Below are 15,400 nucleotides of genomic sequence, written 5' to 3'. Positions count from 1 at the left end.
TAGGGAGAGGTTGTGGATGAGGGAAGTTAGGAACACCGGATAGAGGATTAGGGAATTCCTAGGTTGGATAGGAAAAGGGAAGCACAGGGAAAAAACCCTCGCTATCTAGACCCTGGCTATTGACTGATAAGAAACCTGATGCCAATCCTACACCTTCCAAAAACCTATTTCCTGCTGGATACTGATACTACATAAACACACCTTAATACGTGTGGACATAGACCATAGACAAACAATTATGATAGCAAACAGGATGAACACAAAACAATGGGACTCTTTCCCATATATGATGCACAAAAACACATGGCCCGTTGGGCAAGCTTGAGCAACATATAAAACACATAAACTCATAACACAGTTCTCATGAAATGACAGCGCTTTTTACTGGTCATAGCCTTTTCCTCATGAGCACCGCTCAAAATAACACAGTTATAACGAGTTGGCAGCACTCGTTACTTTTTCATAGATTCCTTCATGGAATCGTTCAGTTGTTAAACACAGATGATTTATGGCTCTAATGGTAGCGCACAGCATTTGCAATGGCAGCATAGGCGGTTACAGTCTTGATTGCTTTGCACACATGACCGCTTCGGGTGGACTCCACCCCACCCCGCAATGTCGCCGGTACTTATCTGAGCTCCGAGAAGCCCCACGGGACTTCTCGGATGAAGTGTAGAAAGCCGTAATCAGACCGCCAATATGCCCGCTCCTCCTCCGTGCAGCGAGTCAGCACGAAATACAAAGATTCAGCCTTCCATGAACCTGGCATCAAATCTCTGTCCTGCTTCCGAATCCAACCGCACCCAAAGAAAATAATCCACACCTGCTACGTGCCGTTGCCTGCCTTTATACTGCCCTCAATCCACTGCAGCTGGCAATGCGCGCGCGTTAGAACTACCTTTCCTCCCACGGAGTGCTGGGAGTTGTAGTCTCTTCCTGCATCCAGTCCTAATAGGCAAATCTTGTCACTCCCCTTCAACTCCAGCCCTTATTCCTGACACAAGGAGACCTGGAAAGAAAGAGAAGAGGCACCTACTCCCCTTTCACAGACAGCTACCCGACTGCAAGAGCATATGAAACTTGTCCGGAGTCTAGTCAACACTCACATGGAGAAAGTTCAAGCCCAACAAAAATTCACCTATGACAAGAAGATACATTTAAGATGATTTTCAGTAGGACATAAAGTGTTAGTCCTCTTACCTACCTCTGAAAATAAACCTGTCTCAAAGTGGCATGGGCCCTGTGAAGTGCTAGAGTAAACAGGAACCTCTACCTATAAAATAGCCCAACCTGATAGAAGGCAAAATACCCATCTCTACCACGTACATCTCCTAAAAGAGTGGAAGGAAAATCCTTCCGCTACTACCTCCTCTATGTTGTCCTGTTTGGTAACCGAGGAGATAGACAACTCTGAACTTATTCCCCAAGAGCTATCTAAACAGAAACAAGAAGATTTGAACAACCTTATTATGGCATTACCCGATCTATTCCTTGAGAAACCAGGGAGAGTACATTGTACTTATCAATATATCAGAACCCCAAAGGGAAAAGTAGTCCATTTGGGACCATATAGACTCCCAGAAGCATGAAAACAGATAGTAATTGATGAAGTTAAGAAAATGCTGAAGGCACACATTATTGAACCCTCTTCGAGTCCATGGCCCTCCCTATTGTGTTGGTGCCTAAACCCGATCATTCTTGGACATTTTGCATAGATTTCCGGCAGATCAGCACCATCTCCGCCTTCGATGCCTATCCTATGCCACACATCAATGAGTTAATTAACTTGGAAATGCAACATTCCTGTCAACCCTAGATTTAACCAAGGGATATTGGCGGGTCCCTGTACATGGATCTGATAAGCAAAAGACAGCTCTGTCAACAACAATGGGACTATTTCAATTCAAAGTCCTCCCTTTTGGACTGCATGGGGCCCCAGCCACTTTCCAATGACTTATGGACAGGGTATTACAACCTTACTCTGATTTCAGCGGGGCCTACATTGACGACATAGTCATTTATAGTAAAACTTGGGAAGACCATCTTTTTCATCTTTCTACTATTATGAGAAACCTCAGAGAGGCCGGTTTAACTGCCAATCCATCAAAATGCAAGCTGGCTCGATTGGTCGTGAAATACCTAGGCTTCTTTGTAGGTAATGGCAGTGTCCAACCCGAGCAAGAAAAAATGAAAGCCGTCCTAGATGCCTGCACACCTAAAACCAAGAGGGACCTCAGGGCATTCCTAGGGTTAATTGGTTATTGCTGTAGGTTTATCAGAAATGTTCAGATGGTACAGCTAGCCTGACAGACAAACTAAGAAATGCGGAACACCAGAATATTCATTGGATTGATGAGAACGATGCATGTTACAATAATCTGAAACAAACCTTATGCCAAAACCCAATACTAAAAGTGGTAAATTTCTCAAAGGAATTCGTATTACAGACTGATGCCCCCCTCACGGGGTTAGGAGGAGTATTGTCGCGAATATGCGATGGATTAGAACACCCCATCCTATTGACCAGCTGTAAACTTTATCCACACGTGAGAAAAACTTCTCTGTATTGGAATTAGAGACCCTTGACATCAAATGGGCAATTATTCCTCTGAGGTACTACCTTCCGGGGAGAAAGTTCACACTTGTTGCCACCCACTCACCTTTGGTATGGATAAGTCAACAAAAGGACCCTAACCCTCGAGTCATGCAATGGTTCTTAGACCTGCAACCCTACTGTTTCACTGTGGAACACCGAAAAGTAAAGGAACAGGGGAATGTTGATTTCCTTTCCTGGTTTCCCTGTGAAACAGATGCAGCTACATCACATAGGGGAAGGGATGTGAGAAACCAAAGGGTGTCTCACCTGCTAGTCCCCAGGGATCTCTCTCTCAGGTGGCCAGGGCATGGCCATCGCCTTTGGATCCAGACCCTGAGGGTGGACCAGTGCGGGTTAACCACCTGGGTGAGGGGTCTTCGGGGAGTCGGGGTGAGGCAGCCGGTGGTGAGATGCATTATGCCTCCCTTCCCGTACCTATGATACCTCCTATTTCATGGGATTCTCTGATGTCAACTCCCCCCCCTTTTTCCACACAGACACTGGGCCGAGGAAGAGGGCGACTGAGAGTAAACATGCTAACTTGTACACATTACATTGGACATGTCCAGCTAATTGGGTCGGTCAAAGTTAGTCACTTGACTCCAAGGGCCTGATTCATGGAATTCTTTTCCCGGTGCAAAGTGACTTTTCACTGGTGCAAATTTGCACTGCCAACAAACACCCTGATTCATGGAATAGTGCAAAGTGTCTTTTTTCACAGCAAAAAGACCCTTTGCACAGTTACATGAATCAGGGTTAGTGTCTGCACTGCAAAGTCACTTTGCACCGTGCCATACATTCCATGAATTGGGCACTAAGTGTATAATTCTGATACCATTTAGCTCTCCTCACACAGATAAAAGGCAGAACATAGAGACACACTCTGAGCAAGGTGGAACACGAGTAAGAGCAGAACTTCCGGGGCGAAGGCGAACCTACTGGAGCAGAGCAACGTACTGAGGGACGAGAGCCACGAGTGGAGAATCCCAGAAGTGCCCTGCAAGAGGTTGTTGCCTCCAAAAGGCAGCGAAAGACATGTGGAGAAGGCGGAGTCCCAAACAAGAAAGCTGTATTGTGTTTCAAGGACACCAGTGACCCTCCTGGGTGAACGGCAGAGTTGGGGAGGCGAGGTCAAGCCTGTGGTACTAACCTTAACTCGAGAATCAAACAGGCACAGAACAGAAAAGAAACGCATACAGCCGGGGAGTTGGCAAGCGATGTGAGAGAGTGGCGTGTGCTAAAGAAAGATTGAAGTAGCAACATATTATTGCATAATTGAAGGCTGCACACATGGGGATGAGACGCGAAGAAAGGCAGACCTGCGATTGAACCTTGAAGAAACGATAGCTGTAAAGTCAGCGATACTGAGTAATGTAGTGGTCTGGCGAAAGTAAGTAGAGGTTGAAAAAAAACAGTGAGAGGATAGAGCCCTGGGGAATGCCACAGGTAGAGAGAGAGGTAACGGAGAGAAGGGGACCAAGTTGGACCTGTGAGGGGCAGCCCAAGAGGAAGGAGGTCAGCCACTCCAGGGCCTGATCCGTGATGCCCAGGTTCTCATATAGTCGATTGATCAGGATGGCGTGGTTGACTGTGTTAAAAGTAGAGGAAAGATCAAGGAGGATTAGGACAGAAGGAATGCTGGAATTAAGGTTAGAGAGCAGATCTTCACGGGTGTTCAGGAGAGCAGTTTCCGTGCCTTTGGCAGCTCTGAAGCCAGACTGATGGTCATGTAGACAACTAACAGATTCAATGTGGAGAGTAAGCTGCGAGAGGACCAGCTATTTTCCAAGAGTTTGCTCGGGAAAGGGGTGATGGAGATTGGACGATAGTTTGCCAGGCAGGTAGGATCGGCAGACGGCTTCTTGAAGAGTGGGTGCACAAGGGAGTGCTTAAGGGGAGAGGGGAATGTTCCAATGGTGAAAGAGTGATTTTGGAATTCGGCCAAGGCTGCAGCAAGGCTGTCAATATGGTCCTTGATGGTTCTGGAGGAGCAGGGGAGCAGCTGTTTGGACGACACTTTCATGGATCAGACTTATCTAGAAACCTTGTCAGATGTTGTCAGAGATAAAGAGGAGAAAGGAGGAGGATAGGTAGAGGGGGCCTGGGAGGGAACAGGAGAGGTGGAGACCGCAACAGGATTGTCCAGTTCCGGGCAGATTTTAAAGAGTTTGGTTGTGTTGTTAGAGGCCACAGAGACCCAGGCTTCAATGTATGCTCTCTTTTTGATGAGTGTTATTGCTTTGACTGGCATTTTTGTGCAACCAGTCTAGGTATATCTAAATGTGGCCTGGCATGCTTTCCTGTAATATTACGTGTCTACAATGGTCTACATTGTGCAGCCAGTGGGACATCTTTTCAATGTGGCATGGCATATTTAATAGCAAAGCATTAATGTTCCTGCGCATTGTTGGTGACTTGCATGCATTGGATTGGTGTTACCCTACAAAACAATTGCAAACACTCTGGCGTTTTAGCCAATTTTTCTCAGAAAGTGTGCTGTATATTGCATTAAAACACATATTTATATCTTTCTCCTAGTACAGTGTGTGGCATACCTCTTCAACAGCAGGTTCATGCATATTGTGCACGCGTGATAATCTAGGCCGGCCCAGAGTGTAGCAAAACCTGTGATTTGTTGCCGAGTTGGGGGGGGCCCTCAGCAGGGCTCGCAGGGGGGCCCCCCACATTTTCTGTTACGCCACTGCCCATCCCACCTAACTTTCAGACATCTTGGGGACAGACTGTAAGTAAAACAAGTAGTGCTTCAGAGCAAGACATACTCAATCAAAAGTGTATGAAAGCATTAAAAGGCTAAGGGCCTCATTACGACCCAGGCGGTAAGTTACCGCCTGGGCCGTGACTTTACCACCATGGCGTAAACTATGTTTACGCCATGGTGGTTGGCGGACTTACCGCCCCATTCCGAGGTTGGTGGGGCGGTAAGTCCCCAATCCCCATTTACCCTTCCCCATTCCCATTTTTGCCCCATAGGGCATAATGGGAGTGGGGAAGGCGTTAATTACGCCACCGTAAATTACGGTGGCGTAATTAACTCCATGGTCCCTTAGCGCCATGGATTTTAACACCTGCTAAAAGCAGGTGTTAAATCCGCCATGGCGCTAAGGGACCTCGTACTCAGGCGGTAAGGGTCGGCGCTGTTTACGGCGCCGTAAACCCCTTACCGCCTGAGTTGTAATGAGGCCCTAAGTCAGTTGATGGCATTTTCAAATAATAACTCTAAGTTGTCCAAACATATTGCACACATTACTGAACGGGAGTGGAATTTGGTAATTCTTTCTTTTTTACTGGATTCTTGTTTGCTTTGAAAAAACACAGAAAAGTAACATGCATTCTTTGTTGGTCTTTTTAAAGATTTCAGAAAACTTTCATTGTGACCTCAACTCTGAACAGTTAAAAGGTTTCCTGCGGAACCACACTCCCAGCGTTGCACAAACCAGTCAAGCGAAATCAGCAACCTTTTCTGTGACTTATCCCTCGTCAGACATCTACTTGGTAGTGAAGGTAAGGATGTGATCTGGCTGAATAGTGGTGATTTCCGGTGGAATGGTGATTTATTCCTATAGTGTTTGCCATTCAGAGTCAATTCGCCAAAGTGCAATGGGTAGCAAGTAGCAGATAGGGGAGGAGATGACATGACACATCTGATGATATCGCCTGTGCATCATCACATGACCTTTGACCCCGATGAAGACACCGAAAGTATTGTCATATTACCATTGGGCCCTTGTCATCACATGAAGCGATATGACAAATGTAAAGCGAAATACCTCCAATAAGTGTAAGATTTATAAAATAACGAGTAGTGCTACATTTGACCAGAAAATATACATGTCAAGATTATTGACATATGCTGGATGGAACCAGTTTGATTTATTAGCCTATAATAACAAAACATATCCTAATGCTATCCAGCTTAATGGTACTTAATGTACACACATTGGAATGATGAAAAGCAGAGCCACCCACCCATGCTGCGATTCAAACCAGTGTTGGCCTGCACAATGAAAGCAATTGCTACAGCAACCACTTAACTCACTGTGCTATCTCATCCCATTCTGCATACTGTATACCAAAAGGGACATTTCTGAAATGTACAAAAGTGCACAGAGATACGTGCTTGACACAGTATGCAATGAAGTGTCACAGTGATGTCACACACAGGGCCTGATTTTAAATGGGGCAGAGCACTATGTGAAAGCATGAAAGTGAGATGTTATACTTGTATGCCTCCATTTAACACTCTGCCCCCTTTTGGAGCACTGACAGGGTGAAGGAGGGGCACAGAGCAGATATAGGATATCTGCTGTGCTCCCCTCCTCTATCTCTTCAGTGTGACCCGTTGCCTATGGAATTCGCCACAGTTTTGCAACTGCTCAATACCGGGTGGGTTCCCTAGGGATCGATAAGTAAAGCCACCCGGAAAACATGCCGAGGCTCAGAAATAAGTGCCGGGGCTGAGCCCTGGAAGGCTCCCGACAAATTAAACACTGTTCCGGGGTCGCAGCAGAGGTAGTGCTAGGGGTGAAAGTTGAGATGGACTGTTCACTGCTCCTCTACACCCCTCTACAGCGGCGGTGGCAACTGTTCAGCATTAATCATAGAAGGAAGCCTTCAAATGCAGCCATCTTTTTCTCTGGGAATGGAGTGAGGCAACCAACACTCACCAATTTGCCACTAAAAGAGTTTAATGACGTCTGCCATTCTAAAAAGAGGGATCCACATTGTGACATTTATCAGTATTAATGATAATACACGTTATGTGAAACAAATGAAAATAACCTTAATACACATGCATCAGTGCACTAAATGAAATAAACTGTGTTTAGTAATTGCCTTCTGCTTTGCGCAGGTAGTCATCAGTAACCACAAGCACTGTGGCCTGGATGATGAATGTGTGGAACGCACAAAACACCAATTTTTGCTGTAGGTGTCGGGTTCAAGAAGAACCTTACACTGCTTGAACGGTGGAAGCAGGTAGCTCCTGCACTGATGGGGGATCCAAATGTGCAACCTGTGCTGCAGATGTGTGAGGGCCCTGCGAGGGGGTGGAAGTACCCGTGGTGTGCTAGGAAGCTCCAGAACAGCCCAGCATTGTAAGTAAGAGGAATTGGCCTAAGTGGCAGGCTTTGACACACGGTGCCCTGTGCATGACAGAAGACGCTTCTTCCTGGGTGCATGGAGCATGGTTAAACACACCACAAATCTCTGGGGATTTTATTCTGTGTGGTGATGTCACACACAATTTCAATATAGGATCACTATGTGGGTTATCATATAAATTGGCACCCGGGGCGCGCGGTGCAGCCAATCACGTTCCATGGATCATGGGCTGAAATCTCTGATGTCGGTCCGTGCTCCACGAAGCCCGCTGGGTCCCTTTCCTGCCCTGCAGCGCCTTCTTCCCCCCACCATCCCATTTCTCTTTATTTTTCTTAAACTATTCACCAGCCCCTCTCCCCGGCCCACTTACCTGATTGTTCCAGTGACAGCTCCTGCTGCGCCTCAGCAGCTTCACTGCCTCTTGCTTTTCCAGGTCGCCATGATAATGGAAGAGGGGCTCCTTCCACAACCATGGCGGCCATCTTAGCAAAGGATTTTCATTCATTGAACGGGACGTGTGTGCCGTCTCTTTCAATGAATGAAAATCCTTTTTTTGTTTAGCACCCTGGGTTACTGCTTTGGTTTGTTGCCAATAGCGTTAGCACCACTTTGCAAGGGCTGGAAGGGGGGGGGGGGGTGTAACATCCCGGTGCCCTCTCTATAGGCCCTCGCTTCGTTCATGCCTACATCTCGGGCTGCCAGGCCGTTACCCCCAGTACAACCCATGTAATGGGGTGCTAACGCAATAATGAAGGCACAATCAATTGTATGGGATTATGTATTGGAGATATTTGCATTGAACTTCCGAAATGTGTGATTGATTCTACAGTTTTAAAAAGCAAACCCTCTCCATCACCTGGTGCGGAAGAATGTAATGAACTTTAATACATCAGACATGCACTGCTTGTGTTAATTCACAATCACTGTGTTTCTCATGAGTAAAAGTCAGAGGATGTCCCAATGTTTCATCAGCACCTGCACGAATTGAGCAAAGCCTCTGATCAGAAGGGCACGCCATAGTACTTTTCAGCTAGCTTCACAAAAGCTCCACTTTCTGTCAGTCCTGAATGACGCTAAATGGCATCTTTTTTTTTGCAGATCGAAAAAGTTCTTCAACAAGGAGAGATAGGAGAGTGTGCCGAGCCCTATATGGCTATTAAGGAAACCGAAGGCGGGAAGGTATTGTACAGCATACATAGCTCAAGAATGACTCAAAGAAAAGAGAACTGTGTACCCAGATACGTTAGGTATTGCCATTATTCTGTGATGCAAAGTGCACTTGTACATTTTGAGTGTTGTTGCCTCTCAGTATTCCTAGTGCCATGCATATACTTTCCCGTATTAGGGGGGCAACACTGCCGCGAAATGAGTGAGCAGTAAGGAGAACAGAATCCAATGAAACGGTATCCCCCCCTTTACTTCGCCTAGAAAACTTCTCCTGCAGTGACTGGGTATGTCTTCACTTCGCCAGACATTTACTTTGTCATGCCTTTGCTCGTTCTTCGCATTGCAAAGGTGGCAATGCATGTGGTTAAGGTAATCTAAAGGTTAGGGTTGGGGTCACAAGGTAGCAGGGGGTAGAATAGGGGGTCTCCATCTGTAATGACGAAGGGAATGCTAGGAGAAGGGAAAGACAGAAGAAGTAACGATATGGAGAAGTAAATATGACTGAGTGAATGCAGGGGAAGTAAAGACATCCATCCCACTGAAACAAGAGGTTTGACACGTTAATCAGGATGAACAGAAAGAAATGGGAGTATTGTGTACTAATGGCAGTTAGGATGATGAGAAGAAGGAACAATTAAAACCAAGCATTAACACACGCAATAGATTTGGCTTTATGTATTGCCACTTGCAATCTCTTATGCCCAACTACAGCCTTCCTATGCCCTGAGACAGCCTCACATGCACCGCTGATGCCATTGAATGATGGATGCAGCCTCATATTGATGATACAGCCTGCATGTTTGCCATGGTGCAGCCAAATAAACCACCCATCAGCCTATGCCCATGTCTAGCCTTGTATGCCTCGTACAGCCATCATATACTGAGGTGCAACTCAAATGCCTAATACAGGTTATTTACAGAATCCCATTTTTAATATTTGTATTTACTTGTATAACAAGAAAGAAAGAAAGAAAGAAAGAAGGGGGGAAAAGGAAGACTAGGCATTGTCAGGGAATGCTGAAATCGAGACCTACAGAAAGATTGACCAGATGACTGAAGCTAACCTAAAACAAGCACACATTAACACCCTGATCCCTAGCCAAAGCCAGCCCAGGGATACAAGTGGATTTGATTAACACCTATTTGACCATATGTGAGGTCATCAGTGATGTCATCAATGACATTTGTGATATCATCTTTGATGTCCTGGGTGTTAGTCTTAGCAGTGCACGGTGGTGGCATGAGTTATGGCTGCTTAGCTTACCATAACTGCGAATTTCTGGAGTTTTCGCTTTTACTTGTAACCATAACGTCCCATAACGTCCCTTTTAACAACGTTTTTTCATTGAAATTCATAGGTTTTTACCAGTGCATCCTAATTTGTGACAACCTCCTAATATCATACTCACCCCCAATATAGTAGCATTTTTGGCCACCGATCTAGGAAGTTTAAAGTGAAAACTGTGCCGTTCTCCACCTCCTAGCAACATTCTTAACACTTCTATCAACCTTCTCCAACTTTTTACATTGTTTCTTGTTTGCCAATGTTCGCGAACGTCTGACGTCATCGCAGACTTCCCAGAGAGTGTCACATGACCGCACGTGCAGCGTAATGACAGGTCCACAAACTTATTGAAAGTGCATTTTCGGCCGATCTGGGAAGTTTCAAGTTTAAAGTTTACCCTCGCACAGCTCCTACACCCATTCGTAGTCATTCTACATCTGTAATCCAGGAGAGAGCACCTGCTTGCAAGAGTATTGGCACACCTACTATTTAACGTTAAAAATTGCATCAGCAATGGCTATCCCTCCTCCCCAGGGGCCACCACCAACACCACCACCAGCTGGAGGGCCTGGCTGGGGAACTGGCGCAATGAGGCAGAGGAGGATCAAGAGGACCAGGAAGATGAGATAGAGGAAATGCCTACCTCAAGCACTCGGGGAGAATCATCTGTGTGGTGGTTCTTTAAGACCATACAAGGGGTACCAAAGGCTTGGGCTGCCCATGGTGAATGCATTGAGTGCGGACAACACGGGCAGTACTCTTTTTCTACAACCTCCATGTGCCGCCACACCCACTCAAACCACCCTGGGTGCTCAGAGAAAGGCTGTTCCTTTCTCAGGAATTAGTAGACTGTCTTCCTCTACCTCTTCTTCCTCAACCACTCCTGACACCACACAGGTTACTCCTGTAGGGCAGAAGTTCCCACCGGCTTCCTTACAAGCCATAAAAGAGTCTGTTGATCCATATTTTTCCAAGACAACAATACTGTGTATGTACTGTGACACACCACTCTGCAGGGGGAGCTGTTTCAAAGTGCTTTCGAGGTTGCAATCAAGGAGCATGAATGAGAAACACTACCCCCTACCTTAGATTTAAGGCCCAGCCAACATCTTCCCCTGTCCACCTGCCCCTACGTATTTGTTGTTGGTGCCCCTTCCCTTATTCCCCCACCCCACCTTACTTTCTGGCCTCTCCTGCAAAAATGCAAACAAAAAAATACACAATAAAAAACACCCCAAAAAAAGGTTCCTTTTGTAGCCACCTTTTACTGTTAAAAAATAGAACAAAAAAAATAATCTTATAGATTCCATCTGCTTTACATTTTTCAATAAAGTAATTAGACTCAATAAGATTCTCCAACATTTCCATTAGTATGTTGTACTATGCTAATGGAAATAATGGACAATTGTATACAAGAGAAAAAGAAAAAAGGACAGAAACAATTTTGAACATTTATTAATTGCAAAAGTAAGTTGTCAGGCTTTTCCTTTCTTACCCTCTATAATGGCACTGTAGTCCCCATTAGCCATCATTTCAAGTCTCGGGTGAATTCAAGTTCCTGTGCATAGCTGTATGTATATAGCTATTTACATATTCTATATTGTAGCTATCTACTCCCAGGCTGACCTAATCAATAAGGTCCTTCAAGTTGTTCTAGCCCCCCACCCCCTTATTGTGCGATCTAGCAAAATCAGATTGTCTGCATATAATAAGCTAAATATATGATGGTCACCTATTTTAATAGAACAACCCTCAACTGCCAGCAATCATCAGGGTACGTCGGCGAAATAGAGATTAAATAACAGGGGAGCCAGCACACAACCTTGTCAGACACCCCTGTTTATCTCCACTGCTACAGACAATTGTCCTGCATTATCCAATCTTATCTGCACATTAGTGTTAGTGTGCAGATGTAAAATAATAGACAGCAGCCATTCAGGGTAACCCATCAAATGCAACTTCTGCTAAAGGCGAGCTTGGTTAACAGTGTTGAACGCTGCACTCAAATCCACATAAATCAGGTATAATACAGGATTTCCTTTTGTTGCAGCCTCAGGTAACAGCATATCCATACACTTGATATTATGGGTGTTTGCCGAACCAGGGAGAAAACCAGTCTGCGTAAAATGTCACACGTGATTTTTATCCGCCCACTTCGGAAGGGCGTGTAAGACAAAGATGGTAAGCACTTTCCCAGGTACATCGAGGAGTGATAGTAGTCTCTAATTATTCAGGTGTTCGCTATCTCCCTTTTCATATACAGGCAATAACATTGCCTGCCGCCAGGAAATCGGTACTTGTCTTTCTCTACAAACCATGTGAAATAAAATTGTTAGCATCCTGGTCCATGCCCAAGGGTTGGCTTTAAGTACTGCATTCGATAAGCCGCTAGGGATGGTGCTTGAGATCCCTTTAGACTCACAATAACAGCGTAAATATCTTCTAAAACAGGATGTTGGAGCCATTGGAGATCATAGTTTATATTTATTGGTGCCTCATCTGTTACATATTTAGACTGGATATATGCTATCCATACATCCTCAGATATAGGGTTTATCCTACTACATCTTTTATCTCCTTTGGCCGTTGTCAGCATTCGCCAAATGGAACGTGCCTGACCAGTACAAAGCGCTGCAAACATTTCCTGCCACTGTAGGTTGAGAACTGAGAACCTTCTTCTCCACAGCCAACTTTTATATTCTTGTTTGATTTTCTTCGTTTTTGCCTCAATTAACCATTGTGGGCACTGTTCGCGTCTAACTTTTCTAATTTGCCTGCACATGTAGCACTTGGTATCACATATTTTAATATCAAAACCCTTTGAGTGTTAAGCATCATATGTGGTATGGTAGCGTTGTGTGATCGTGCCTGATTTATAGGCGAGTGTTTAAAGACAGTTGCCTATGTTACACAGACTATAATACTCAACCAAATCATACTCGTATCTTAGCAGTTGATTAACAGATTGTGATACCTTAGCTATGTTTTTAGGGATCCAAAAAATTCTGTTTCCCCCATGGTTTACGTCCAATCTCCCCCACAAAGCGGACCTCTAGACACTGCTTCGACGTTTAATGTAAGTATGAAATGGCCTGAACACTGTACTCAGTAATTCAGGCCTCGAGGGACATAACCTTCTCAGAACAGGTATTACTTCTGAAAAAATAATATATAGTAGAGGTTTTCTTCCCCATATACCAGGTACACTGGCCGGGACTATCCCCTTGGGTCCTGGCATTATACAGAAGTAAATCCCATTCTTTCAGAAAGGCAACCCATTGCTTCCCATTATCATTCCCACGTGTATTTAGCAATGTATTAGCCGGCATAACACATTTATAGTTCAGGCACAGTTAATGATCAATACATCTAATCCCTGCCCAACAGGATACATTCATGATCGCCGGGTGTACACCAAGTGGTACATACAGAAAGAATAGTCTCATGGATCTCCTCTATAGACAAAATGGCGGTACATAAACATTCATCAGCAGCAGAGCAGTAGCTTCCACTGCCCCTTTCATCACAACCTCGATAGCCATGAGATAATCGTAATAACAATTTCACACTTAACAGTGCTATGCTCTGCTTTATCTCAGCTATTAAGCCCCATGAGGGACACCCAAGGGGACACTTGATGGCAACCTGCTGGAACAAAATAAAACCCTCAATATGTATTTTATTAGTGAGCCACGTTGCTTGCAAAATATTACTTCAAACTCATCAAAAATAGGAAGAGACCCATTTGAGTCCAGGAAGTGAGAATGCCCACGGGTATTCCAGCTTTATATCCTCATAGTTCATTTTACTTCCACCAGTTGTCTCATTAAGAACTTTTTAAACCATTACCAGCCCATGGCGTCTTCCGACACTTATCTCTTGTGTTAGTATAGCCAACTTTGGAGTAGAAGTAGGGGCCAACTTTGGAGTAGAAGTAGGGGCCTGGACCTTTGTTACCGGAGGTATTGAACACATATGGGATGGACATTCAACCAAATATCCTACATTCGCAATGGATCTCAAGTGGTTGCGGATAAGAGATGGAACCTGTGTAGTCGAACAATGTCCTCGCACATAGCTTTCTCCATTTGAATTAATTGGGTCTACAAAACGAAAAGCAGAGAACGATAGTACTCACAAGGCAGGTATGTTCTTGCAAACGTTCAGTAAGTCAGATCTGTTGGTGCATTTTCCTGTGAACGTCAGCGGGCCCCGGCCTATCGTGAAGGTTTTTAATTCAGACACACTGTTAGTTTCTTCAGGAGGAGTGGACATTTTAGATGTAACAAGGGGTAGTTAATATGACCTTGGCAATGTCGGATTGGTAATAGTCCCCATATCCGTCCTCTGTACAACTGGGGGGATGGATGGTACTTCCAACATCCATGGCTATGTTTCATTACTTGCGGTGCTACATGTCCACCATCCCCTAAGAGCCAACTTGTCAGTGTGCCAGTAGTCCTCTGTTGGCCTAAAGGTCTTCAGACTAATTGGCACCTATTCTTAATTGAATTTGGTTGCTCAGGAACTATTGTAATGGAGTTCAGTGGTTCAGATAGCTTTGTTTTAAATATCTGAGCTAATTTCCGATTTGCAGCTTGCTTATGCAATCTTTCACGCTTAGCCAGCTGTCTTTCCCTCCTGGTTTTATACATAGTAAGATCTAAGTTTTTATTTTCCAGAGAAATCAATATCGTAGGTACAGAAATTACTTCTTGGGAGGTACTTACATTAATGGTAGAAATTGTCATGGCTTGGGTGGGTCCTTTAGTGCAGCATTGATTCATGCCCTCATTCTGCAGTCGCTGATTTAATGAGGAAATAATAGTATCCTGCTTTTTAACCTCCTCCAATATAACTCAGCATAATTTAAGCAGAGTCTTGATGTCAAAATGAACTATTCCTTCTGTGGTTTTATTACTATTATTTGGGTCACACATTGTGCTATTCCTTGTTCTGTTCGGTCGCTCATCGGCTTCATTGAGCGACTTCAACGTAGTATTGGGAAAAAGATTTGGTGAGGTAGACAATCTTTGTGAGGGATCCGAATAGGGCTCTGAGCCCAAGCATGTACAGGCAGCTTAAACGTGGAAAAAAAGTAAGAAGGGGCGCCTGGCTAAGCCCTGATATGCCCAGGGGGGTACATCATAATATATAACAAATAAGCAGGGTGAGAGATCAAACAGCAAGTTCTTGGTTGGTGTATTTAATATCAAAAAACTCTTTAGTTT

At 44.7% G+C, this 15,400-nt stretch overlaps 1 protein-coding gene across 2 annotated transcripts in view; it reads left to right on the top strand.

Annotated features, from left to right (window-relative positions):
- Nucleotides 1–15,400, top strand: part of DOCK8 (dedicator of cytokinesis 8) — a 1,170,453-nt gene that overhangs the window by 368,217 nt on the left and 786,836 nt on the right. For both annotated transcript variants that reach the window (XM_069625758.1, XM_069625759.1), the window contains 2 exons: nt 5,969–6,118; nt 8,816–8,896. In XM_069625758.1, the coding sequence (XP_069481859.1) occupies nt 5,969–6,118; nt 8,816–8,896 (231 nt within the window). The remainder of the gene's footprint in view (nt 1–5,968; nt 6,119–8,815; nt 8,897–15,400) is intronic.

This window comes from Ambystoma mexicanum, chromosome 6p, assembly GCF_040938575.1.
Source record: "Ambystoma mexicanum isolate Mex_15411 chromosome 6p, UKY_AmexF1_1, whole genome shotgun sequence".
In the NCBI taxonomy this organism is placed as follows: Eukaryota; Metazoa; Chordata; class Amphibia; order Caudata; family Ambystomatidae; genus Ambystoma; species Ambystoma mexicanum.
This window is presented reverse-complemented; position numbering and strand designations above follow the sequence as displayed.